This window comes from Vulpes lagopus, chromosome 7 (assembly GCF_018345385.1).
Source record: "Vulpes lagopus strain Blue_001 chromosome 7, ASM1834538v1, whole genome shotgun sequence".
NCBI lineage: Eukaryota > Metazoa > Chordata > Mammalia > Carnivora > Canidae > Vulpes > Vulpes lagopus.
In genome coordinates this window covers 108,281,267-108,308,400 of record NC_054830.1, presented here as the reverse complement: position 1 = coordinate 108,308,400, position 27,134 = coordinate 108,281,267, and the positions used below count along the sequence as shown (strand labels likewise).

At 39.7% G+C, this 27,134-nt stretch overlaps 1 protein-coding gene across 1 annotated transcript in view; it reads right to left on the bottom strand.

Annotated features, from left to right (window-relative positions):
• Positions 1-27,134, bottom strand: part of TRPC7 (transient receptor potential cation channel subfamily C member 7) — a 243,724-nt gene that overhangs the window by 84,016 nt on the left and 132,574 nt on the right. Inside the window, exon 3 of the mRNA XM_041762480.1 lies at positions 12,082-12,264. Within this exon, the coding sequence (XP_041618414.1) occupies positions 12,082-12,264 (183 nt within the window). The remainder of the gene's footprint in view (positions 1-12,081; positions 12,265-27,134) is intronic.

Here is a 27,134-nt window from a genome sequence, read left to right as displayed (position 1 = left end):
GTAAATTCCACTTGATCATGGCAAATAATCCTTTTAATGTAGTGCTGGATTTGATTAGCTAGTATCTTGTTGGGAATTTTTGCATCCATGTTCGGTTTGCATCCATGTTCATATTAGTCTGTAATTTTCCTTTTTAGTGGGGTCTTTGGTTTTGGAATCAAGGTAATGCTGTCCTCATAGAATAAGTTTGAAAGTTTTCCTTCCATTTTTATTTTTTGGAACAGCTTCAGAAGAATAAGTATTAATTTTGTTTTAAATGTTTGGTAGAATTCTATTGGGAAGCTCTCTAGTCCTGGACTTTTGTTTGTTGGGAAATTTTTGATTACTGATTCAATTTCTTTGCTAGTTGTGGGTCTGTTCAAATTTTCTATTTCCTCCTGTTTCAGTTTTTAGTTTATATGTTTCTAGGAATTTATCCATTTCTTCCAAATTGCCCAATTTGTTGGCATATAATTGCACATAACATTCTCTTATAATTATATTTCTGTACTGTTGATGATCTCTCCTCTTTCATTTGTGATTTTATTTATTTGGGTCCTTTCTCTTTTTGATAAGTCTGGCTAGGGGGTATATCAGTTTTGTTAATTCTCTCAGAGAACCAGCTCCTACTTTCATTGATCTACTGTTTTTATTTTATTTCTATGTCATTTATTTCTGCTCTAATCTTAATGATTTCCCTACTGTTGCTGGCTGTAGGCTTTATCTTTTTCCATCTCCTTTAGATGTAAGGTTTGGTTGTGCATTTGAGACTTTTCTTGCTTCTTGAGGAAGGCTTGTATTGCTCTATACTTCCCTATTATGACTCCCTTTGCTACATCCCAAAGGATTTGGACTGTCGGGTTTTCATTTTCTTTCTTTTTTTTTTCATTTATTTTTTTTTAATTAACTTTTATTGGTGTTCAATTTACCAACATACAGAAAAAACACCCAGTGCTCATCCTGTCAAGTGTCCACCTCAGTGCCCGTCACCCATTCGTCTCCAACACCCGCCCTCCTTCCCCTTGCCACCACCCCTAGTTTCGTTTCCCCCGAGTTAGGAGTCTTTATGTCTGTCTCCCTTCCTGATAGTTCCTCAAAATTCTTTTTCCCTTCCTTTATATTCCCTTTCACTAGTATTCATATTCCCCAAATGAATGAGAACATACACCTGTTTGTCCTTCTCTCGATTAAGTCCATCTGGTCCATGTGTCATTCAAAGCCATTGTTTCCTTGTTGATCTTCTGCTTAGAAGCTGCCATCTTCCATTGCTGTGATTGAGGTATTAAAGTCCCCTCCTATTATTGTATTATTATCAATGAGTTTCTTTAAGTTTGTTATTAATTGATTTATATATTTGCTTCAAAGTTGGGAGCATAAATATTTACAATGTTAGATCTTGTTGGATAGACCTCCCTTTCCCTTTATTATGATATAGTGCCCTTATTCATATCTTACTAATCTTTGGTTTAAAATCTAGTTTGTCTGATAGAATTATGGCTACTCCAGCTTTTTTTTTTGATTTCCATTAGCATGATAGGTAGTTCTCCACCCCCTCACTTTCAATCTGGGAGTGTCTTGGCTCTAAAATGAGTTTCTTGTAAGCAGCATATTGATGGCTTATTTATATTTATTTATTTATTTATTTATTTATTTATTTTATTTATTTATTTATTTATTTTTAAAAGATTTTATTTATTTATTTATTTATTTTTAAAAGATTTTATTTATTTATTTATTTATTTTTAAAAGATTTTATTTATTTATTTATTTATTTTTAAAAGATTTTATTTATTTATTTATTTATTTATTTATTTTTAAAAGATTTTATTTATTTATTTATTTATTTATTTATTTTTAAAAGATTTTATTTATTTATTTATTTATTTATTTATTTATTTATTTATTTATTTTTAAAAGATTTTATTTATTTATTTATTTATTTATTTATTTATTTATTTATTTTTAAAAGATTTTATTTATTTATTTTTAAAAGATTTTATTTATTTATTTATTTATTTTTAAAAGATTTTATTTATTTATTTTTAAAAGATTTTATTTATTTATTTATTTTTAAAAGATTTTATTTATTTATTTTTAAAAGATTTTATTTATTTATTTATTTATTTTTAAAAGATTTTATTTATTTATTTATTTTTAAAAGATTTTATTTATTTATTTTTAAAAGATTTTATTTATTTATTTTTAAAAGATTTTATTTATTTATTTTTAAAAGATTTTATTTATTTATTTATTTATTTATTTTTAAAAGATTTTATTTATTTATTTATTTATTTTTAAAAGATTTTATTTATTTATTTTTAAAAGATTTTATTTATTTATTTATTTTTAAAAGATTTTATTTATTTATTTTTAAAAGATTTTATTTATTTATTTTTAAAAGATTTTATTTATTTATTTTTAAAAGATTTTATTTATTTATTTTTAAAAGATTTTATTTATTTATTTTTAAAAGATTTTATTTATTTATTTTTAAAAGATTTTATTTATTTATTTTTAAAAGATTTTATTTATTTATTTTTAAAAGATTTTATTTATTTATTTATTTATTTATTTTTAAAAGATTTTATTTATTTATTTTTAAAAGATTTTATTTATTTATTTATTTTTAAAAGATTTTATTTATTTATTTATTTTCATGAGAGACACACACAGAGAGAGAGGCAGAGACACAGGCAGAGGGAGAAGCAGGCTCCATGCAAGGAGCCCCATGTGGGACTCGATCCTGGGTCTCCAGGATCACACCCTGGGCTGCAGGCGGCGCTAAACTGCTGCGCCACCGGGGCTGCCCTGTTTTTTTTTTTTTAATCCATTTTGATACTCTCTGTCTTTTAATTGGAGCACTGAATCCATTTACATTCGGAGTAATTATTGATAGATACGAATTTAGTGCTATGTGTTACCTGTAAAGTTGCTGTCCTATGGATTGTCTCTGTTCATTTTCAGTCTGTTACTTTTGGTCTCTCTTTCCCATTCAAAGGTCCCCTTTAATATTTATTGAAGAGCTCGTTCAGTGTTCGTGAACTCCTTTAGCTTTTGTTTGTCTTTTGAAACTCTTTTTTTCCTCTTTCTATTCTGAATGACAACCTTGCTGGATAAAGTATTCTTGGCTGCATATTTTTCCCATTTAGCATGTTGAATATATCATGTCTTTCTGACCTGCCATGTTTCTGTGGACAGATCTGCTGCTAACCTTATATGTCTACCTTTGTAGGTTAAGAAACTTTTGTCTCTAGCTGCTTTCAGAATTCTCCTTTTATCTTTGTATTGTGCAGGTGTCACTGTGATACGTCTTGATGTTGATCTGTTTTTGTTGAATTTGAAGGGATTTCTCTTTACCTCTTAGACTTGAAACTCTTTCCTTTCCTAGATTAGGGAAGTTCTCAGCTATAATTTGTTCAGATAAACTTTCTGCTGCTTTTCCCCTGCTCTTCTTCTTCTGGGACTCCTAGGTTATGGATATTATTGTACATTGTGGAATTGCTGAGTTTCCTAAGTCTACATTTGTGATCTAATAGTTTTCTTTCCTTCATCTTTTTCAACTTCATTATTTTCCATAATCTTATCTTCTGTATCACGTATTTGTTCATCTGCTTCTTCCATCCTCATAGTGATTATATCCAGTCAGTTTTGCATGTCAATTAAAGCATTTTTTATTTTGCCCTGACTAGTTTTTAGGGCTTTGATCTCTACAGCCAGGGTTTCTTTGCTGTCTCCTATGCTTCTTTTAAGCCCACCTAGTATTCTTAATGACTGTTGCTCTAAATTCTTGTTCAGATGTATTCCTCATATCTGTTTTGAGCAAATCCTTGACTGAGAATTCTTCTTGATCTTTCCTTTGGGGAGAATTCCTCCATCTTGTCATTATGTGTAGGTTTCCATCTTTTGTGCATTCAGAAATTCAGAAAGCTTGTTATGTTTCCTGGTCCTGAGAGTAATACTGTAATTAAGAAAGGGTCCTCCACTGTCCAGGGCCTAGCACTTCAGGAAGTGTTTCTGGTGTATGCCCTGTGCACTCTGCTGTTGTGTTTTGGCTGCTTTTCCCCATAGGTCAATCCTCTGCAGAGTCCTTCCTTGCTTGTAATATGGAGTGTTTGGATCTTTAACTAGGTGAGCTTTGATTTGTTTGTTAAGATAAGCCTGATAGAAAAAAAAATTTTTAAAGGGCCCAATCCAAGAAAACAGTAAACGGAAAAGGAACAAAAAAGCCAAGAAACAAAAAAATTATAAGCCTGATTTCAGAGACTAAAAAAGAAAGAAGGAGAAAAGAAAAAGAAAAAAAGTTAAAAAGAAGTTTGATCCAGAAAACAAGAAAAGTAAACAAGCAAACAAACCAACAAATGAACATAATGTATAAGCCTGATACCAAAGAAAAAAAAGGAAAAAAACTCCTCATCCTATCCCACCTGACTGAAGCTGATGCTTTGGAGCGCTCTATTATCAGCAGATCTGGTACATGTGGAGGGACTGGGTTAGTGTTCTGGGGGAGAGGCCCGCTGCACTGGCTCACAGTCAGACTTGTCCTTGTAAAGATGCCCCTGCCAGGCAGGGGGGTGGGGTTTGGTGTAAATGAGTCCAGCGTCCCCTGGAGGCACTATGTTTCTCTCGGAAGTTGGACTGTGCTGGTGGGCAGGATTGGAAGATGGCATCACTACACCTGTTCAGGAGGCCCTTACAGAAGAGCAAACAATCTCCTCTCCTGTGTCCCAGGCTTATCGAATCCTTGCCTTCAACCTGTCTGTGCCTGGCGCCCCAGTTCTCTGTTTTATCTCTGGCTGGTAACTGAGATTCAAAACTTCAAATCTTCAAGGGCCTGGCAAGGTGCAAACCCACTCCCCTCCCCCAGGGAAGAGCCTGGCAGCACTGCACTGGGGACACCATTCTGTTCCAGAAAAGCAGCCACATGGCGTGGTGTGGGTACGGTGGCTGTAGTCTGTTGTGATGCACAGCGAAAAGCTGCGACTAGGTTATCTGCCCTCTGAGCACTCCTCTGTCCCCTGTTGCCCAATGGCTGCTCAGTGGCTCTTGGCTGGTCTTTCGTCCTTGAAGAGGCAAAATACCCTCTTCCAATGTACTCCAGGAAGGGGAGTGATCTCTCCCCGTGCAACCCAGGAGATCCCCACACCATGGCATCTTGCATGCACCTACATGCTGCTCTCTCTCCTACTCTCTCCCTCTCTCCCTGACTTCACTCTGAGAAAAGGGTTCGGTTCCCTTACCTCTGTGGCTCTGAGGCTTTTCTCTTCCCCAATTCATGGCTCTGAACCTTACATCTGCCATGTTCTTTCCTCCAATTGTGTAGATTATTTTCTTAATCCTCAGATCGATTTCCTACTTGTTCAAATTGATTCATATTGATCTACCTGTGTTTGATGGATGAGGTAAGCTCAGGGCCCCTCTGCTATGCTGCAATCTTACTCCACTCTTAATTCTGGTTTAGTCTCAAGAACAGTTCTTGTATGAACAACATGGCAAACAGCTTCCATTAGCTCACATTTATTATGCATTTACCATGTTCTAGCTGCATTATGGGTGTTAAGGAATACTGATTATTAGGTATTATTTGCTCTCCTTATAGAGATAAGGAAACAGGGATGAAAGAACTTGCCTGAAGCAACATATTTAGTAGGGAAGAGACTTAGGACTTGAATATGCACAATTAGGCTTCCAGACACAACACTGTATTGCTGCCCATCAGGTTCTATTTTTCCTCTCAGAGTTTTTCCAGGCAGAAAAGGGATATGTGCATACATGGGTTAGTCCTTCTTGGGGATTTGCTGCTTGAGAAGAACAAAAAGGACTTCTTTCCTATGCAAAAGATAGCCCCTCTGAGATGAATGATTGGTGGACAGTGATCATTTTTCTGCTGTGTGGTCAGGTGAGGGCTACAGAAATGCTGAGAGGAATCCACAAAGAGGATGCTGATCGATGCTTTTGATACAAGTGGATTTCGACAGTAGTTTGGCAGCTAGTGGGCATCCTGCAGCACAGTTTGGGGTAGTGCCTGACCAGCCAGACTGTGTTTGTGACAACTCTGATCTTCCTAACTCTGAGCATCTGGTAAAACGATGCCTCAGCAGGAAAACACAGTGGGAGAATGTCTGCTTAGAGCATGTGAGTGTCTCAGTGGCCTCTTAGACGTCCTCTAGAAAGCCCTGGTGTCCCCAGGTCCCCTTTTTTTTACTGTCCCTGTGCTCTCCGCAGACAGAGGAAATGAAAAAGAACCTCAGCAAAAGTCATCTTCCCGCTCCCTCCTGTCCCTCCCCACAGCCACTGCATTTGGGTGAGGGGTTTCAGCCAACTGTGTATCTATAGCTGGGCCTCATTGTCAGTTTTAACACAGATTTTGGTCAGCAGGCTCTTGAGCATCAGGGTGCACCTTCTCTGGGAGTTTGCTGCAGGCCAGCAGGCTAAGTAACCTAACTAAAGCCACATACTTAGTAAATGGAGGACTTACTATGTTCTGTTTTCTTTTCCTGGGGTTTTTTCCAGGTAGAAAAGTGGGCCTGTTCCCAACATGGCTGTAAAATGTGTACAAGGTGGTGATTTTTGAAAGAAAAGTGAAGGGACTTCTGCCGGGGTTAGAGGCCCTGGCCCAGCTCTGACAGAGTGGTGATGTGGGTGGAATTACCCCCCCCGCCAAACTTGCCCCTCCCTCTTTGGCATTATTCTTGGAGTGGAACCTCTGGCCACATTTTGTGCACTTCTGGGACCAATGTCTGTGAAAAAATCTTGAAATGAAATTGACAGCATGGAATTAAGGTTCACGGAGGACACTGACTTGGCGTCTTACCATTTTTTTTTTTTTGTAGAGATTTTCTATTTTTATTAAGAACACAGGCTACTGGCAATGAATTTATAGTTTCCAGTCTTGGCTGGGCTGTTGGCTCTACTGCTCAGCTGTCTTCCATCTCCCAAGGAATTTTTCCCCAACTTTCTCTTTTTTTTTCACTTTTTTTCAGGCTTCCTTCTACCTCAGAGGGTGATTCTGCTTCCTATTTATAGAGAAGTTGAGGCTATTAATATGGATTCCTCTGACTTTTATCCTTTTGGTAGTCATTAGTGCTATTTGCCAAACAGCTTCATTTTTCTTTCCTTTCAACATATGGCAGGGTTATACTTCCTGGCTTCTCTCATAGTGTGGTGGGTGACGTGACTAATCATTGACAATGAGTTTGTAAGTGGAAACTGCATGCCACTGCTAGGTGGAAGCATTTTCTTGCTGGTGTGGGACTCTCCATCATGGGAGTTCCCTTTGGCAGGGTGGGACCATTGGAGAGGGTAGCTGTCCTATCAGCCTGGGTTCCTGAGAGCGTTCTCTTCTAGGACAGAAATAGGATGAGCAGTTAATAAGCCTTCTTTTGTTAAAAGCCACTATAACTTTGGCTTTGCTTGTCAACACAGCTTAACGACACCTATCTCTATTAATATCATGTCCCTTTTGCCCAACAACAATGTTGCATCCCTACCCACCCGATTGCTTTCCAGCCTTTCTCAGAGGAAAAGCTGTCTGCTTCTTTCCCCATCTTTACAACCACTGCTTAAAGTTTCCAATGGATTCCTATTATTCTTTTAAAAAGAATATGAACAAAATTCTTTAACATGGCCTGTGAGCCCCTGCCTGGTCTGGTCCCTGCCTGCTTCTTTACACTCATCCCACACCTTTCCTAGGGCTTCCATTTCAGCCACAGTCACCTTCTTTCAATTTCTCTTATATGCTATGTTTTCTCTTACCACAGGACCTTTGAATATGCTTTGAACATGTTCTGTCCTTTAGGAATGTCCTCCCTATGTCTGGTTAACTTTTTATTCTTTAGCTCTCAGAGCAAGTATGACTTCCTCAGAGAAGCCATCACTGATCTCCCTTATTAGGTGACATCTAACTTTAGAAGTTGTAATATCATGGTCTTATCTTTTATAACACTTACTTCTAATCCAGCATGGCAATTTATTGGTGTGATGTGTTGATTAATATCTGTCTTTCCCATGATGGCTGACATCATGTCCTTTTTATTCACCACATATCCCCAGTGATTAGCACAGCATATTTTGTAGGCACTCACTGAAAGCTTATTGAAGGCATGGGTGAGGATTTACAGTCTCACTGTCTCGTGCCATACCCACTGCCCCCATGTGGCTTTAATATTTAAATTAATTAATTAAAAAATAATAAGAATTCAGTTTCATAATTACATTAGCCACATTTCCAGTGCTGGCTGGCCATGCATAAGAAGTTAGCACCTACCATGGTAGACGGCAGAAAATAGAACATTTGCATCATCACAGAAAATTCCCTGGGACAGAACTGCCAGGATAATGTCCAAGTGGCTGTGTAATGAAACGCCCTCAAGGATTTAGTTCCGATAAGCTTTCTGGTCTGCTCCTTTCCCACAGTGATTAGCCATAGAGAAGCACTTGTCCCCCTCTAAACATAGCCCCACATATGCTACTCTTCTTCAGGTACCTGAAGCTTTTCAACTTTCACCTCCCTCTGCCTAAATTGTCCTCCCTTGCTTCTCTGCTAGATTGACATCCCCTCTAGCACCTCCCATCCTTTTAGCCCTGTCTCAAGCATTTCCACTTCTGGGAAACTTTTCCTGGGGTCCAGACTGAGCTGGTCACTGCTTCCTCTGGCTTCCATGCTGCCCCTTCCCATTTCTGTTTGTCCTGCTTAGGGTGGTAACTGTGATTCACTCTTCTCTCTCCTTTGCTAGATGAACCCCCCAAAGGTGAGGCCTGGGTCTTGGTCTTCTCAGTCTCCCCAGAGCCCAGCATAGAGTTGGTGGTGTGGTAGACTCTGGGGTCAGGATTAATCTCAGAAGGCACCTTCTGAGCCACTTCCCCAACACTGTCTTCCAAACACAGTGATTAGCATTTCAGATAACGTATCTGCTGGGGTTTTGGGAAGGCTGAGTTTTATCTTAAAGCAAAAATCATGGAGAACAGCAATATCCTCATAAGGCCTTTTGTCTTTTCTGGAGGAATTTTAGGCTATAATGATAATGTTCTTACCCAAGGGGCAGTTTCTAGCATTTTTCTAGGGAGAAGGCAAGGGACAAGTTTGGGAATATCTGTGAAAACAGAAAGACCCCTCTAGTTCCAAGGAAGGAGGACATTATTGAATGACAGCAATGGTGCTATCCTGTGGAACTACAGAGAACGTTACAGTTTCATATCCATTCATTTAAAAGTTCACAGAAAACTCTGAAGCAAAAGCTTATATGCCCAGTTTACAGATACGGAATGTGACTCAGAGAGCTTCGAAGACTTGCCGAAGACCATGTAACTAGTAAGTGAAAGAATTATGCTAAAAATCTGGTCTCCTGACACCTTCCTCATGATTCTTTTCTCTTTACCAGGTGGTCCTTTGTGCAGTGGTGGGATAATTGTCTTTATCTAATGAGGCTGACATTATGATTGAGCCAGCCAGAGGACCAGACATTGTTAGTGTGGTGCTTGAAGAGAGGCAGACGTTTAAGTGAAGGACATGATCCAGGGCTCATTACCAGCCACAGGGCGGCACCCACTTCATTTAGAACTGTGTGTTACATGGATAATTTAGGCCGATTCTGCATTAGAGTATCCCAAAGACTATTACATGGAAAACTAGTTTCACCAGATGTTCTATGAGAAATAGAGTTCTGTGGTCAAGTAATGCATATAGTACCTTCTTCTTTTAATAAATATAGTAATACATATTAAAATCTCTGTAATGTCTTAAAGCAAAGAAATCTGTTTGACTCGACTTAACTCAGGATCTTCAAATTTATTTGAATAAGAAACCTTTTTTTTTTTTTTAAGGTCATATTTGGTAGCATCCCATGAAATTGCCGAGAATAACTAGTTTGTTTTAATTACCAAATTAATGGTTTAACTTGATATCATACGGGCAGAGACTTAGGAAATTTTTATGGTTCTATATTCCAGCTTTAAAAGTATTGTATATATCAGGTGTAAAGGCAGTGTATCTACAAATAAGCTTTGATGCTAGTCATTTCATAACTCAAAGATCCAGGGTTAGATTGTGCCCATGGAAGCATGCTAAAGTTCATAAATTAAAAATGAAATCTCATTATAATATTAATATACCTTTTTAATATTAGGTATTTTCACCATAACTCATGATAGAATAAATGTCAAGGAGAACTCTGAATCTGTCTGATGTTGCATAATGGTATACATGGTTGGAGACAATTTACCCATTGCAGGTACTTAAAATGAGCAAGGCTGACTTTTTATGCAGGTTGTTTATCATCTTCCCTACTATGGATTGCTACAGACACTTGACATACATGATGGATATTTCCTGAGACCTTTATGACTCTCCTAATTGGCTAATATCTCTAAATAATTTCCCTCATAAAACCTTTTTATTGTGCCCCAAACTGTCATGTTCATGGAGTACTGCACTTTTTCTCCTCACTCATCACTGGAGTTGTTTTGCACTTAGTAATTGACAATGAGAGGGGACAGGTAGCTTTGAGGTGGTGGCCAGACTTTCAGACTAGCTGACTGATCTACCCTCAGTGACAGTTTTGCTAAGAGATTTGGATTTACATTTCAGAAAAATGGTAAATGCTTGCATTTTATGGGCCATTGGAATTGCCCAGGAATAGCCAAAACTGTGAATATAAATCTGCAGATGCCAAGCATCTCTGTTCTTTGGGTTTTCAAAGACATCTTCACCTCCACCCTGTGGCTCCTTCTCTGTGCTGGGAGGCAGGAGGATACTCTGGCTTAGGCAAGGAAGGAAATGCTTATGGTTTTGGAAACTTAAGCTCATCTTTACCACTGCTAAACAATCTCCATAGCAGGGTGTGTATGAACTCCAAGGCCATGGATATCTTAGCAGCTTCTGGATTGGATTGTTGTGCTTTGATGAAAAGACTCATTGAGCTCTTCAGGCTGGTAAAAAAATGAGTTTTCCTGAGCTAAAAAAATAGGGTTGTACTTGAACCTATAACCTTCTCCCTCTGTTTTCATAGCCGTATGCTTTTGAATGGTAACTGAAGGCTAAATTTCCCGTGATTGTCCACTTTGCCTTTGGGACTCAGAGTCTTTGAAAAAAAGCTATTTTTCTTAGTTTTTATTATTATTAAAAGTAAGAGGGCAGGAAGATTTTTTTAATTTGGAAGCTCTCACTAGATAAATCCTGCAGATATATGTGGTTTGTTGAAGGATGATTCCCTCCACACAAATTAGGATAATCAAGCAAGAGGAGAAGTGCCCAGAGGTCAGTTTGGGAGCACTGAAAATACCCCCAGTACTGATCCTGTGGAATAGCTGGAAAGAAAAAAATCCTGATCACGTATTTTGCTTATGTGCAAAACAATGATAATACAACACATGGATCTTTGGAGCTCTGCAGTTTTCATCAGGATGGATGACATCGTCTAATGTAAGAGCAGATTTTAAAGAATCCAGAGTACGTCCAAAGTGGAAACATAATTGACTTTTGCTGCTGAGAACTTCAATCTGACCACTTACTTTGGGTCTGAGGGCTACTAGGTGCCTGTGGGATTAAAGACACTTTGAGGTTAACTGAGGAAATGCGGATGAACTTACTCCTGTGAGTCTCCTTGAGCCTCCTACTAAATACTTTCATAAGCCTTTGGAGTGAAGTTTTTCTAAGACTTCCAGAACCATGGATCCCACAAAACCTCCACACTAGAACATTTTCTACACAGCAAGTTCCCAGGCACACAGAGCTCAATCAATGCTATTGGTAGACCAGAGTAATATGTTTCTTATGAAACTGGGGAATTGGCCTACTAGCTGATGTCATGTCACGTTGTCCCTGCCAGTTGTCTGGAGGCTGAAAATCTCTTTTGTTTTCCAGACTGAAAGCCTGTTCATGGAATTAAGTCGTGCTACCTTTCTCTTGGTGGGGTGGGGAATGAAAGGAAGGAGTTGCTAAGAGGAGCTCTGAGCAGTCCCTGCAAGACTGGCCATTCTTTTTCTAGAGAGAAGTCAGGTGATTGGTGTTTCCGTGGTCACCTTGAGGGAAGGTAAAATATGTATGAGCACAAAGCTAGGCAAGCCACCCTGCAAAACAGGAAGGCCTGGAGAGGTGGGGAAGCTTACCTTCTTGACTTCGTATTTAATGGCGAGTTTGATCCGGCTCAGACTTGGACGGTGGTGGTCGGACCAGACTTGCAAGTTCACATCACCATTTAAAATCGCTTCCACCTCTTCTGTGTCTCGGCATAGGTCCAGCACGCCCACCACAAAATCCTTGCATTGCATAGATAACTTCCTGTAATCGTTCTAACAGAATAAAGAGAAATCAGGGGTGTGTCACACTGAGCACCACAGATCGGCTTGCCCAGCACAGCAGTGTGGATCAATAACTGTCCACCAAGCGTGAGCTCCCAGAGAGCACTGGAAGCAGGGCTGCGCTGTGCCCAGAAGGCACAGCAACCTAGAGGGCCTCTTCTCTAAGCTGGGATTCCTCAGAGTGGACAGGCTACCTGCATCTGAGTCACTGTGGGTGCATGCTACAACTGTAGATTCCTGGGGCCTGTTACACCCTGACTGAGTCAGAATTCCTGCAGAGGCAGCCCAGGATCTGCCTTTTTACCTTGTTCTCTAAGTGATTTCTGCCAGCTGCTGATGCCCATCCTGGCTCTCTCAAAGCAGCACTTCTTTGTTCCCAGTTCTGAGAAAGGGGTGATAAAGAAGTGAACTTCGAAGGCTGGCAATAACCCTTCACTTATTTACCACCAACATATAGTGGTAACTGTTCTACACAGGAAGTTTACTGGAAAGATCTGACTGATGGGCTAAAATTGGGGGAAAAATGCTTTCTTTTTAGGTGCTGGAAAATCTGCTTGTAAATTATACATTTAAAAATCAAATGTAATTTAAATCTAATGGGATCCTTTCTTACCACAAATCCTTTTGTAGGGCAAATCATGGCTCCTTAAATTACTTAGTGTTTTTAGGTCTTGACCTTTGTGTTGTGTTGTTTTGTTTTGTTAATGAGTTGCCTCTGGAGTTCTCATTTCCTTCCCTAGGCATACCTTTCAGAATTATCTTTGAGAGGCTGCAGTTCCTTTCTGAGTGATGTGCCAGCTTATCTCTCCCCCTAAACAGATTTCTTCAGTTCCACATTATGAACCAAAATGTTGGACAAAAAAATGTTTCATGTCACCCTCATACCACTACTCCCCAAAAATATTTTCCTCTAGAGGTTTCCTTGTTTGTTTTTTAGTTGAAACAAGTCTATTCAGAAAAGACACAAGAGCCAGATGTCACTTTTAATATAAATCAATGTCAATAGCTTTCAGACTGGTAAATAGTAGTTGGTAAATAGGAATGGAGGTTTGCTTTTCCAGAATTTGGATTCCTGTGTAAATAGGAGCCTAGCAAACTGTACAAGTGTAACCATTTTTCTGAATTAATGATTCTTGTCTCTATCCAGTACTGTTGTGTCAAAATGTCACTGTGCATTAAAGAAAGAGGGCAATAAGGGTTTGCTTGCTAGGAAGAGGATCAAGAACATGTTTTCTGACAAGAGTGGCCACCTTTCATTTTTATATATAATTTAAGGAGAAGAGAAATTCTGGGTAGGAAAACCACTACTCAGCTCAGCAGGCTGTGATGGAGAAAAATTCAGGGAAGATACTTGGAGTATCTTCTAGGTTTTGGTACCTGGCACAGAGCTGGGTGGCGATAGGAAGAGCTGTGTTCTATGCTCCTCCATCCTAAACATACCTCCCTTCCTCCCTCCCTCCCTCTGTTCCTTCTCTCCCTCATTATTGAGGGCCTGCTATGTACTAGGCAATGGAAAATTGGCAGTGAATGAGGCAGATATGGTCTCTGAGTAGTGTGGGGGAGAAGAGGCTAGGGATCCACTCTCTGGATTGCATCACAGTAATGCCAGGTAAAACTTGCTCAGAGCTTGCTCCAGCTAAGATACTCTGACAGCCCTGATGAACCATAGATGGGAAACTCAGCAGATTGGGGGACTCAGCAAAAGGGACCTCTTCAACTCGGGCAATCCTGGCACCACAACTCAGGTGTCCTAAGCCTCTGGCCCCTACTCTGTCACCTTTCTTGTCTCTGTCTTGAGAAGGAGGAGTCTCTGAATACTGTTGCCTATTCCTGGGTAGACAGACACTTTCCTGTTAGACATGACCTCTTCTCTTGGTAGAAACTCCCACCTAGAGCTGAATCTAGGGGTAGATACAGAAAAGAAGTGGAAAGGGCTGGACTCAGCCCATGGCCCAAGCTCCCCATGCTAGGAACGTCAGATTGTACTGTCCTAGAGCCTTTGCACATTTCTGGGCTCAACACGGTTCAGAACACAAGGTACCATTTTATTTGAGATTTTAACTTCCCTGGGCTCTTTCAGCCAGCTTGGCCATAGAATAGGGAGGCACACCAGACAGAGCAGCCAAAGCATGTAGTTGGCTTTTGCTTTCTGCATTTGACACTGAAGCTGGAAGGCAACAAACCTGGTGTCTGCAGATGGTTAGCTGAGTCAGCGAGAACACCGGGCCTGCTGGGAAGACAGAGTTGGTATGGATGAGGCCAGCTGCAGGTGGTAGGGGGTGGTCATAGCCAGGCCCAAGCTTCCCAGACAGGGCCACAGGGGAACGTCTTTGGGCAGTTAGGATGAGTGTGATTTATTGGGTCAACTCTGAGTTCAGTAAGTCTTCTAGGTCACACTCTCCCAACTTTAGTGGTAGGTGGATGAGGCACATACCCTGGAGTTCACAGTTGCCCTTTTAAAAATAATTTAATTTTCTGCACATTAAAGTCTGCCAGTCCCAATGGGTGACAGATGTTCTGCCTGCAATATCTCACTTAATCCTTATAAAAATCTCATGATGGAAGGACTGGCTGCATTTCCAACTTAAAAATGGGGAAACTGAGACCCACCGAGAGAAACTAATAAGCTGAGTCTGCTTTTCCTTCTATTAGGAACTTATTCATCTCTAGATCACTCTTACTTTCCTTGAAGATTTTAGCTCCTGTCTCACTGCCACTCTCCCAACATTGCTGTTGTTATTTGTGGGGGTTTCAGTATTCAGGAAGATGACCCTCCCATTACTCTGCCCTCTCATTTCCTTAATGGTGTTTTCCCAGTGACCTTCTCCTCCACTCTTAACTCAGCCATTCATTCTCTTACATACCCCCCCTCCCCCGCCCCACCATAGCTCCTTTGTGACCCCCATCTTCAACTCTTCCCGCTCTGACTACCACCTCCTATATGTTGAGCTCATTTCCTCTAGGACCTCAATCCTTTGCTTCTACCAGATAGATCTACAAGGCATGGGTTACACTTCCCTTAGTTTTCGTTCCATTTAGGTGCCGGTCTCCTTTCTTACAGTGCTTGTATTTTATGGGCAGTTGTTATAATCATCCCTGTACATGTCATCAACTCTCTGGCCCTCCTCTTATTTCATCTTTCTTTTCATTTTAAACTAATAATTTGTATTTATTTAAAGATTTTATTTATTTATTCATGAGAGACACAGAGAGAGAGGCAGAAACACAGGTAGAGAGAGAAGCAGGCTCCCCACAGGGAGCCCGACGTGGGACTCATCCCCAGATCAGTGCTCAACCGCTAAGCCACCCAGGAATCCCTTATCTCATCTTTCTTGTTGGACAGAAAAAAGCCTGACCTTAGTTGAGTCTGACTCTGCTGCCCTGTTCCTGCCTCTGCATAGTAAAGGTGGGTGCAAAACACACAACTGTGCTGATCAGTCTTACTATCAACTACCTCCAACCTCAAGTAGTCCTGAGTGCCTCTGGGCAGTTTACCCTCCATCTCTCCTAACAAGTGTTGCATATCTTCTCCTCTCCTCCGTCTTCTGACACTTCCTCTTCCTCCTGACTCTCAAACAAGGACCTTAGTTCCCAATTTGCTTGGAAAATAGGAGTCAACAGAAGCAAAGCACCACATGCTGACAAGATCACATAATCTAGCTTCATACATCTGCACTCATGGACTGTTCCCTCTTCTTGCTGTGGATGAAGTGCTCTTTCTCCTATCTAAGGTCATGTCCTTCACTTTGGTGCTGGATATGAGTCCCTGGCACCTACTCAGGGACAGGGCTCCTGCTGTCTTCCTTTCTTTCTCCTGCATTGTCAATTTCTCCCTTTCCCTCCTGGCTCAGTATGCAAACATGCTGCTATTTTCTTTGTCTTAAAAAGGATTTTGTCTTGACCACACTTTCCTCTCCAATTACCAGCACAATTTCCTGATCCATTTTATAGCAAAACTCCTCAATAGAGTTGTCTACACTCATTGTTTCCAGTTGCCCTCTAGGCATTCTTTCTTATTCCATTCAATAAGTATTTCACACCCACGTCCACTTTCTCCAGTGAGATCACAGGTCACAGGTGACTTTTATGTTGCCAAACCCAGTAGTTGGTCTCAGTCTTCATATTATGTGACTTATCAAGAGCTTTGACATAGATGATTATTTCCTCCTCTCTGATACACATTTTTCATTTGGCTTCTAGTTTAACATGCTCTTCTGTGTTATTTCTTCCTGAATGACTTCTTTTTATATTCTTTCTGGATTTATTCTCATCTCTCTGATGTCTTAATTTTGGAATGCCCCAAAGATATGCCCTGTCCTTTGATTTCTCCTTTTATCTATTTATACTCATTGCCTTAGTGATCTTATATAAGAGCATTAGATACCATCCATATGCTGATGACTCCAAAAGTTATATCTTTAGCACATCCTTCTCCTGAACTTGACTCATATATCCAGTTGCCAAGTTGATATTTCCACTTGGAAAATAGTCACTTCAAACTTAACAAAATTAACTCTGAATCTAGTCTTCTCCACCTTATTTAGTTTCTCCCACCCTTTCACTTGTTCAGGACAAAAAAAAAAAAAATCTGTCCTGGTCTGCTATAGTGTATTCTCCATATATCAGATGGAGGAATACTTAAAAAAACTAGTCAGATCATGGCACTGCCCTGTCGAAACCCTCCAACAGCGTCCCATCTGCTCAAAGTAAAAGTGGAGTCATTATATCATCCTATAAGGACATGCAATGCTGGCCCCTCCATTCTCCTCCTGATTTTATTACCTGTGCTTCTCTCCTTTCCTCAATCTACTCCCACTGACTTCCTTGCTGTTCTCCCAACACATCTGGCACGGACCAGATCTTGATTTAATGAACACTGGGTATTGGCTATTTTCTTTACTTGGAATGCTCTTCCCCTAGGTCTCTGAGTAACTTTCACAACTCATTCAAGTCTTTGCTCACGTGTCACTTTCTCAGAAGCCTTCCTTGAGTATCTTTAAAAAAAATTGTAAGCCTTCTCTGTTTGCCATCACCCTATCCTGCTGCTTTTCCTTCATGGTACTCTTATGACCATATGACATACTATGTATCTTATCTGTTTATTGTATTTACTTTCCATGTCCTCTCCTGGAATGTAAGCTTCTTGAGGTTAGGAAATGTTGTCGGTTTTATTCACAAATAGAGTCTAGAATATGTTTTGGAACATGATAGACCTTCCATAAATGTTGACTCAATCAGAGCAGTTTACTTGTCTAAGATAACGTAGCTACTAAGTGGTTGAGCCAAGATTCAAAACAGGTAGGTCCGACCCAAATCCCTTTGTCTTTTCTTTCACTGTGTTACCTCTTGGTGAGCAGGATATATGTCCTTCTCCTTAGCACACTATAAAAACTAGAGGCTTAATTGGGGCTGACTCTCAGCTAACTTGGGGAAATAAAGGGTGGGCTGGGATACAGAAATTTGAACACCTAGCAAATTCTCTACTATAGTAAGTAAGTGTACAGGTTTTTTTTTTTTTTTTTTTTTTTGTGTACAGGTTTTAAAGTCAGTAAGACCTAGAGGGTATTCTTAGCCAAATAACTAAGACAAAGACAGATACCATATGATTTCACTCATATGTCAAATTTAAGAAACAAAACAGGTACACATAGGGGAAAGGAAGGAAAAATAAGATAAAAACAGAGAGGGAGGCAAACCCTAAGAAACTCTTAACTCTAGGAAACAAACAGAGGGTTGTTAGAGGGGAAGGGGTTTGGGGGATGGCGTAACTCGGTGATGGGTATTAAGGAGGACACTTGATTTAATGAGCATTGGGTATTATATGCAACTGATGAATCACTGAACTCTACCTCAGAAACTAATAATATACTGTGTGTTAAGTAAATTGAATTTAAGAAAAAATTAAAAAGAAAAATAGAGTCAGGAGGACCTGGAATTTGAACTCCTATTTTATTACTTGTTAGTTGTGGGAAATGGAACAAACCATTCACCTCTTCTGCATCTCAGTTTTTAATCTATAATAATACACATGCCATATAATCATTGGGAGAATCAGTACCAAAACAATGTAAAATAGTATAACTAACAATAAATAATACAGAAAATAAATAAAAATCTAAATACATAAAAATTTATATTAAAGCCTATTAATGGCAATTTAAAGCTTTTTATAACTGACATGCAATGTTATATTAGTTTCAAGTGTATGGCATAGTGATTCAACATGTCTGTGGTTAGGCAATTTTTTATTATTGTTAGCACTTTATTTTGAACATTGATTTCAAACTTTTGACCTCTTTCTATTTGTGTCTTTTAATTCCTAGAGTGAGAACAAGACTGGCTCATGGGAAAGAAAACATAAAATGCTGGAGAAACCCTTGATTCTTCTTCTTTCTCTCTCCTTCAAGACCTAATTCATATATCAAAAATATATTCTGAATCTGAATTTACTTTTCTTCATCTCTGGTCATCACACCAGTTCTGTCCCAGTTAGCACCCTCAGGCACCATACATAGGTTACTATTGTTGAACTTGATTAAGTCTGTAATCTTGCCAGTCCCCAAATCAATCTGAATGAATTTGTTCCCCTTAATGAGATCAGAGTAGTGGATAGTGTCAGCATCAGGCATCCCCAGACAGATTTCTTGTATGCCTGTGTAGATCTTTCTCATTTTGCACAACTTGCATTTGGTCTCTTCAGGCATAATCTGATGAACAGTAACGTGATTCTTGGTGTCATAGTGAGATAGAACTTGTCTCCAGTCTTGTCAGTGCTGATGACTTCCATTAAACCAGCAATGTGGTTTGTATCAATATGGACCTTGCCATCCATCTCCGTGGCCTGCTATATGCAAATCTTCTTTACTTTCTATTAGGGCATGCTCAAGTCTGTTCTTAAAGAAAGTGATAAGAGGGAGCCATTCTTGGCTTGTGGGCACAGATGAATGGACAGAGGGTAAGCCTCCCAGTCAGTTTGTCCACATTCAGTGCTTTGAAGCTGCATTGTGTCATCATGCTGTTGGGGACCGTGAACTGTGGCTGCGTTGGCCATGGAACCAAAAGATCCTAGAGTTGGGCATCCTCCAAATGTCATAATAAGGGAATCATGTATTATGTAACCTTTTGAGACTGGCTTCTTTTACTCAGTATAATTCCTTTGAGATTCATCCATCCATGTTGTTGCGTGTATCAGTAATTCATTTCTTTTAATTTCACATTGGCTGCCTGTGCATGCCACTCTGTTTATACATTCACTTAGTAAAGGACTATTTACCATTACCACCAACAAATTATCAGAGTTCTGGCTCATCCATATTCTTATCAGAACTTGGTATGGTCAATTCATTTTCCGTGTAGTGATATCTCATTGCAATTTTAATTTGTATTCCCTAATGGCTAATGATGTTGAGCATCTTTTTATGCACTTATTTGCCTTCTTTGTATCTTTCTGGTGAAGTGTCTGTTCAAATCCCTTATCCATTTTTTAAATTTTCTCATTGAGTTTTGAGAATTCTTATATATATTCTGGATACAATTCTTTTATAAAAGAGTTTGTAAATATTTTCTCACAATCTGCGACTTAGAGTTTTCATTCTCTTACTATCATCTTTCAAAGTGCAGAAGTTTTAAATTTATCATTTTTTTCTTTTATGATTATGCTTCTGGTGTTATAGCTAAGTAGTTTCTCTCCCTCCCTATCTCTCTCTCTCTTTAATAGATTTTATTTTTTTATTTGTGAGAGAAGACAAGTTGAGCAGGAGGGCAGAGGGAGAGGGAGAAGCTGACTTCCCGCTGAGCAGGAAGCCCAGTGCTATCTACTAGATCCTAGGATCCTGACCCAGGCAGAAAGTAGACGCTTAACCAACTAAGCTAGCCAGGCGCTCCAACTAAGCAATCATTCATTCATTCATTCATTCATATGAGAGAGAGAGAGAGAGAGTCAGACAGACAGACAGACAGAACAGGCGGAGGGAGAAGCAGGCTCCATGCAGGGAGCCCGACATGGGCCTCGATCCCTGGTCTCCAGGATCAGGCCCTGGGCTGAAGGTGGTGCTAAAGTGCTGAGCCACCCGGGCTGCCTTAACACAAGGTCACAAATGTGTTCTCCTCTGTCTTGCTCTAGTGGTTTTATAGTTTAGGTTTTGTATTTAGGTCCATGAACCATTCTGTGTTAACTTTAATAGAAAGTGTAAGGTTTAGGTCAAGATTCCTTTTACTGCACATAGGTATTCATTTACCCATTCCAGCTTCATTTGTTGAAATATTCTTTCTCCATTGAGTTGCTTTTGTATAGCTGTCAAAAATCATTGATCATATTTGTGAGGGTTTATTTCTGTGCTCTCTATTCTGTTTTTTTGACTTTATATCTATTATTTTACTAGTATTTAGTATTTCTATTTTTGTGACTTTATATTGTCTGAAAATGAGGTATGTTGTGTTCTTCAGGTTTGTCATTCTTTTTCACATTGTTTTGGCTTTATCTCCTTCCTTTCCTTTTCATAAACGTGTTTGAATACACTTCTTCATGTCTGTCAGAAGTTCTGCTGAAGTTTCACTGGAATTGTGTAAAGTGTATAGATCAGTTTTGAGAAAACTGACAACTATATTGAGTCCTTTGAACTATGAACATGTTCTGTCTCTCCTTTAGGACTTCCTTCCCTTCTTTCCTTAGTGTTTTATAGCTTTCAACATATTTATTCTACATTTGTTTTTTAAGACTTTTATATCTCTTTTTCTAGCTATTGGAAATGCTTTTTAAATGTTTAATTTCTAATTGTTCATTATTTGTATAAATATATGATAGATTTTTCTGTGTTGACCTTATATCCTATGCCCTGGCTAAACTTACTTGTGCTTTGTAGATTTCTCTGTAATTTTCTATATAAACAAACATGTTCACATATATTTATAAATTTGGATTGTTTACTCTTGAATGAACACTTACCTTAGATCCATTTGTTAATATGACCAGTAAAATGGTCAGTTACATGCTTTTATATTGGTTTAAAGATTTATAAAGTATTACATCTTAGAACAAAATGTTGATAAGAAAGTTTTGTTGGCTTTCAACCCCAGATTACTTGGTTAATGTATTTAACAGTTTTTACAATAGTCATCCATCATTTATGTCTTGCATTCTCTTCAGTGCAGATATTAATACAGATTTTTTTATTTTCAGCTGGTCCAGAATTTCTTCCCTTTCTTTTGGTCCATAAGTTTTACAGACTCACTTATTATTGAGATGAATCTCAGTCTCTAACACAGAATACAAACCAAAGCCATTTAACATGGTATGTTCATACCTTGAATTTTTAGCGCTGAAGTTACTGTTTTGACAACACCACAATTTCCACTACATAACAACACAGATTACTACTTTGCTTGACTTTGGTTAAAAACCTCAGTTCTAAAACTTTTCAAAGCTACTGACAAACTTAAATGACAAGAGACAGAAGCTCATTACTCTGATCGGTCAAAAGTTAAATGAATTTCTCAGACTGATGTTGTGGAGATGCCCACACAGTACAGGATAATTAACACTCATTCCTCAACGGAGACCTTAGAAATTAGATTTAAAAAGGGTGTGAGCATCAAATCTACTTGCCCTTCTCCTCCCTTCAGGAATGCAGTTATAGGGCAAGAATGTTCATTGAAAGGTCCAACTGAAACATAGTTGGAGATAAATCAACATTCATGTGTGTGCTGGGAGACTTTCTGCCTTTTATATTTAGGCAAAGTTTGTTTAAGAAATGATTAAAATAGGGATCCCTGGGTGGTGCAGCGGTTTAGCGCCTGCCTTTGGCCCAGGGCGTGATCCTGGAGACCCGGGATCGAATCCCATGTCGGGCTCCCGGTGCTTGGAGCCTGCTTCTCCCTCTGCCTGTGTCTCTGCCTCTCTTTCTCTCTCTCACTGTGTGCCTATCATAAATAAAAAAAAAAATAAGAAAAGTTGTTTAAAAAAAAAGAAATGATTAAAATAGCAGTTTATAATAAAAGGGTTCTAAACATTCTAGTATTTCATTAGCCTGTAAGACCCTATAAAGCTGGTGGTAATATTATTCCCAAATAAGAGGAGGACTGAAAATTGAGCATTGGATATAACAACTTAGAGGTCACCGGTCACCTTGATGGGAGCAATTTGGGGAGAGTAGAGGGTGTGACTGGTGAAGATTAAAGAGTGAGAAGAGAGAGAATTTGGGCCAGTAATATAGACAGGTCTTTTGAGGAGTTTCATTGCAAAGGAGGGCAAAGAAATGGCAGAGTAACTCATGTGAGAAGTAGAATCCAGAGAAGCTTTCTTTTTGCCCCCTCCTGCTTCCCTCCCATCCTCCCTCTCCCTCTTCCTTCCTTTTCCTGATAGGACAAACCATATTATTTTGTATATTGTTGGGAATTTTTCAGTAGATAATTATATGGATCATTGTATTTGATATCACTAGATAGTTGTATTAATCCCATAGTTCAATAGCATATATGACAGAAGATTAGATATTCATATATAAGTGAAGGAATAGGTTTAGATAGAATCACATATGGTTTATCTGAAGTAGGAGGGAAGGTCAAGTATGTGGAGGAGGATGCTAGTAGGTACACACACTGGTGGTGAGAATCTATAGACATTTTCTTTCTGTTATTTCACCCTCCTGCCCAGTGAAATAGGAAGAAAATATTATCAGCTGAGAGTAAGAATGAGGGGGAAAGGTGATGGAAGTTTGAGGAGAGGAGGTCTGAAATAGTTATTTATTTATTATTGATTGATTGATTGAAATGTTTTTTAGCAAAATTTCAGAGTGAATGGATTCAAGAGACAGGATATAATTGCTGGAGGATAATAAGAGTCCATTTGAGGTTCATAGTCAGAGATTTAGAATGAGGCCAGCTAATGTGGTTGATTTTTTTCTAACCACATCCACCTCACTGGGTGCTGGCATGGAGTAGGTAGAGAATTAGATTTTACAAGGATTGTCTTTTTGCCAAAGAATACAGCAGATCAGAAGAGGGGCAAAGGAATGGAGGCATGTATGTGAGAGTGATTATAATGATTGTTCATGGATCTGAGACTGGTATGAAGACAGACTGGGCTTTCAGGGGAGAAGAAAAGTGGAAAGGTTAGGAAAATAAGACACAGCTACATGTCATCTACAAGAGACCTTAAATATGAAGTTGCCAGTGTCTTATGAAGCTAAACATAATCTTCCTGTATAATTCACCAGTTGTGCTCCTTGGTATTTACCCAAGGGAGTTGAAAACTATGTCTACACAAAAAACTACACATGGATGTTTATAGAGGCTTTATTCATAATTGTCAAAATTTAGAAGTAACCATGCTGCCCTTCAGTGGGTAAGTAGATAAATAAACAGTGTTACATTCAGACAATGGAATATTATTGAACACGTAAAAGAAATGAGATATAAAGCCGTAAAAAGACATGGAGGAAACTTGATTGCTTGTTGCTAAGTGAAAAAAGCCAATCTGAAGAAGGTACACACATTAACTATATGATGTCTTGGAAAAGGCAAAACTATGGAGACAGCAAAAAGATCAGTGGTTGTCAGGGCTTGGGGTCGGGATGGTGGGGAGGGATGGATAGCACAGAGGGCTTTTAAGGCAGTGAAGCTTCTTTACTTTGTATGATACTGTAATGGTAGAAACATGTCATTATACATTGGCCCAAACTCTTAGGACATACAACAAGAATGATCCCTAATATAAGATATGGACTTGGAGTGATAATGATATGTCATTGTAGGTTCATCATTTGTAACAAATGTCTCAGTGAGGATGTTGGTAATGGGAGACACTATGCATGTGGGAGGGTGGGGATGTATGGTGACTCTATACTGTCTGCTAAATATTGCTGGGAACCTAAAACTGCTATAAATATAAAGTTATGAAAAAAAAGAAGAAGGCTAGATTACTGAGTTAGAGGTCACAGGGACAGCAAAAGATTGATAAGAGTTGAGATATTGGAGGCAGATGGAAAAGTTTGAGTAGTCAGAGTATGATGCTGAGACTATGGAGAATTTGCATTTATGGTCATGACAAGTGTAGGCTCAGGTGGGCTCATGGTGACTACAGTAAGACTGCTGGAGTTCATGCAACTGAGCCAGGATGTGGAAAGGATCATCTACGTATATATCAAAGTACCAGGAATTTAAGTCCAGGCACTAAAAGCCTGGAGAAATGACAGAGTGATCCATTGTTGCAGGCAGCAGTGGTGAGGGATAACGGGTGACCTGATCTGATGAAGTATGATTCAAAGGTGAATGTTTGTAGGGAGGAGAGAAGGAGGAAGGTCTGGAAGTGGTAAGGAGTAGCAAGAGAGATATGCCCACCCCCCTTTTCCAGGCCCAGGGCTATGAGGACCATGGGAGCTATTTTGCTCCATGGGAGCAAAAGCTTGTGAGGGCTGCAGGGGAAGTGTGTCCTTAGGGAGCGTGTCTTCTAAGAGTGAGATGACGATGCATCTCTGATTGCAGGGGAGGGCAGTGACATGGAGTTTTGTTGTGGAGAAGCTGTTATTTCCAGAGAGTAAAGTAGGGGCTGTCTGGAGATGAAGGTTATGAGGAGTCTGAGGATGGGATGGAAGGGAGCCTTGTGGAGAATGGAGTACATTCACCTCTCAGAAGAGGTGACCTGAGGACAGTGGTAACATAAGGAAGGATTTTAACACTTAAACTGAGGATTCAGTGAGGTAAGCTCATGCGCTCGGCACAGTGCCAGGCACACAGGTCACACACCTTTTAGCTAAGAAGGACTTCAAAGCCACCTCCTGCCTCTGGCACTCCATTCTGCACATCCCCCCACTCAGCTGATGGATGAGAAAACTGAACGTTAAGATTTAACACACATGGCTGAATCCTTATTAATTGTAGCTGGAATCACTGAAATAATTAATGGATGTGGAATGCAGGGTAAGAACCTGAGCCTGGTGCTCATTATCACAGATGAAAATTGAAAAGCTTCAATCCATGTTTTAGCTTTCATGCATACACTTAATTGTTTCATTAACCTTCACCATATCTATAAGCCCATGCTCCAAAGGATCATAAAAGACACATATTCTTGAGCATTTAATCTCCATTTAGGAATGCAGATCCAAGGAAGTTGGTTTAAGTCTAGTACATGAATCAGATAGCCAACATTTCTTGCCTTGACTGTCCCAGGGGCATTTGCACACCCCCCAGATCCTCAATTCCATGGTTGTTCCCTGAGGGTAGGGTGGGGCTGCCTTCCAGCTCCAGTGACCTCCTCAAAAGCCCCATTCTCACTGTGCCTCTGCAGGAGGCCATTCTTTATCTATTCCAGACTTCCTGCGTTTCCCAGTGGGGTCTCCGTGCCCTAAGTTGCAGCCTTTGGGAAAGATGGTTGTATGTGAGCCATTGGTGATCTCAGAATTTTTCAGCACAGGCCTGATCAGTCTTGGCATGAGAAGATTGGGTGGTTAGTGCTTGTGTTCCTGAATCAGAGAGTCTGGGTTCTGATCTTCTTTCTGCTGGGCCCTGACTGCATGATTTTGAGTATATTCTCAATCTCTCTGTGTGTTGTAGTGCATTTGGTATAATAGAGATGGTAATGCTATTTACTTTGTAGGGTTGCTGCAAGGTGTAAGTTAAATATGGTAATTTATATACATTGCTTGCCACAGTGTGTGCCTTGTAGGTTAGGAGAGAACACAGAACATTTGTCTCCTTTGGGGTGTTGCCCTTCCAGTGCCTTTTCTAGTAAAGCTGAGACACCTGTCATTGGATTCAGTCCCCCAGCTTCACCCTGTGTCAGTTGTAAGGTAGAATGTGCAGGTAGTGGGACAGAAGCTTGGAGTGCCGGGTTGGAACAGCATCCTTGATAATTCACAGTGGGTCTGAGCCTGAATCCTCCTGTGACTACACCACCTTTCTTAGGTATTGTTGACAGGCTGGTACTTTGGTGTCCAGCCTGATTTTTGGTTTGCTTAATTGGCAGGTACTGACATTTGTAAGGGGCTCCCTAAGCCATCACCATGACATTGTAAAGTCCCAGAAGTAATGGATAGCTCCACTTGTTGATTTTATAACAAGTTCCCTCTGATGGAGTCAGAGCCTTGCCTAAGAAGAGTAGTGGCTGATGAGCAACTCTAGTATTTTATTCAGTATTTCAGCAAGTATATTTGAGCACCCACTATGTGCCAGGTACTGGGAATACAGACCTAAATAAAACATAGTCCTTGCCCTTGAGGAATGACACGTAAGCAGGTATGGGATCACAAGGTGATGTGAGACCCTTGCTACAGACATGGAAGACTTTTACGAAGAGGCAGAGCATCACCTGAGACCTGAGGATGAGTGAGGCCAGGAATAGCAAGGCGGATGTGGGGAGGAGAGGTAATAGGGAATGAACACTCTGGGAAGAGCGACTGGCAAATGCACGGGTGCAGAGGGGAGAGAATGTTCATGGACGTGTGGACTGTGATGGGTGTTAGCTACTCTAACCATCACATGGCCATGCATAGGTTATGTGCATTATCTACTATTTTCTAGAACTTTTCATAATTAATTAAACATATACATGCTTAGATTTCCAAAGACAAATTCATGTACGCCCTCTGCACATCCTTCTTCAGATTAAAAATGCTACTTGGTTCTCTTGGTGAACTACCAGAAGAGCCTCTTTTCAGTTTTCTGGTTTTTATTCCAGAACTACAGAGACCTGAGACTGGAAGTCACATCTCCATGTGTGAGCCTTGCTCCATCCTCCCACCTCACAGCCCCCTGGCCTCCTTCCTCTCCACCCCCTTCTTTCCCCCTCCCTCCCTGTCCCTCTCCCTCTCCCTCTCTCTCTCTTTCCCTCCCCCTCCCCACCCCCCAACACTCTACTAACCATC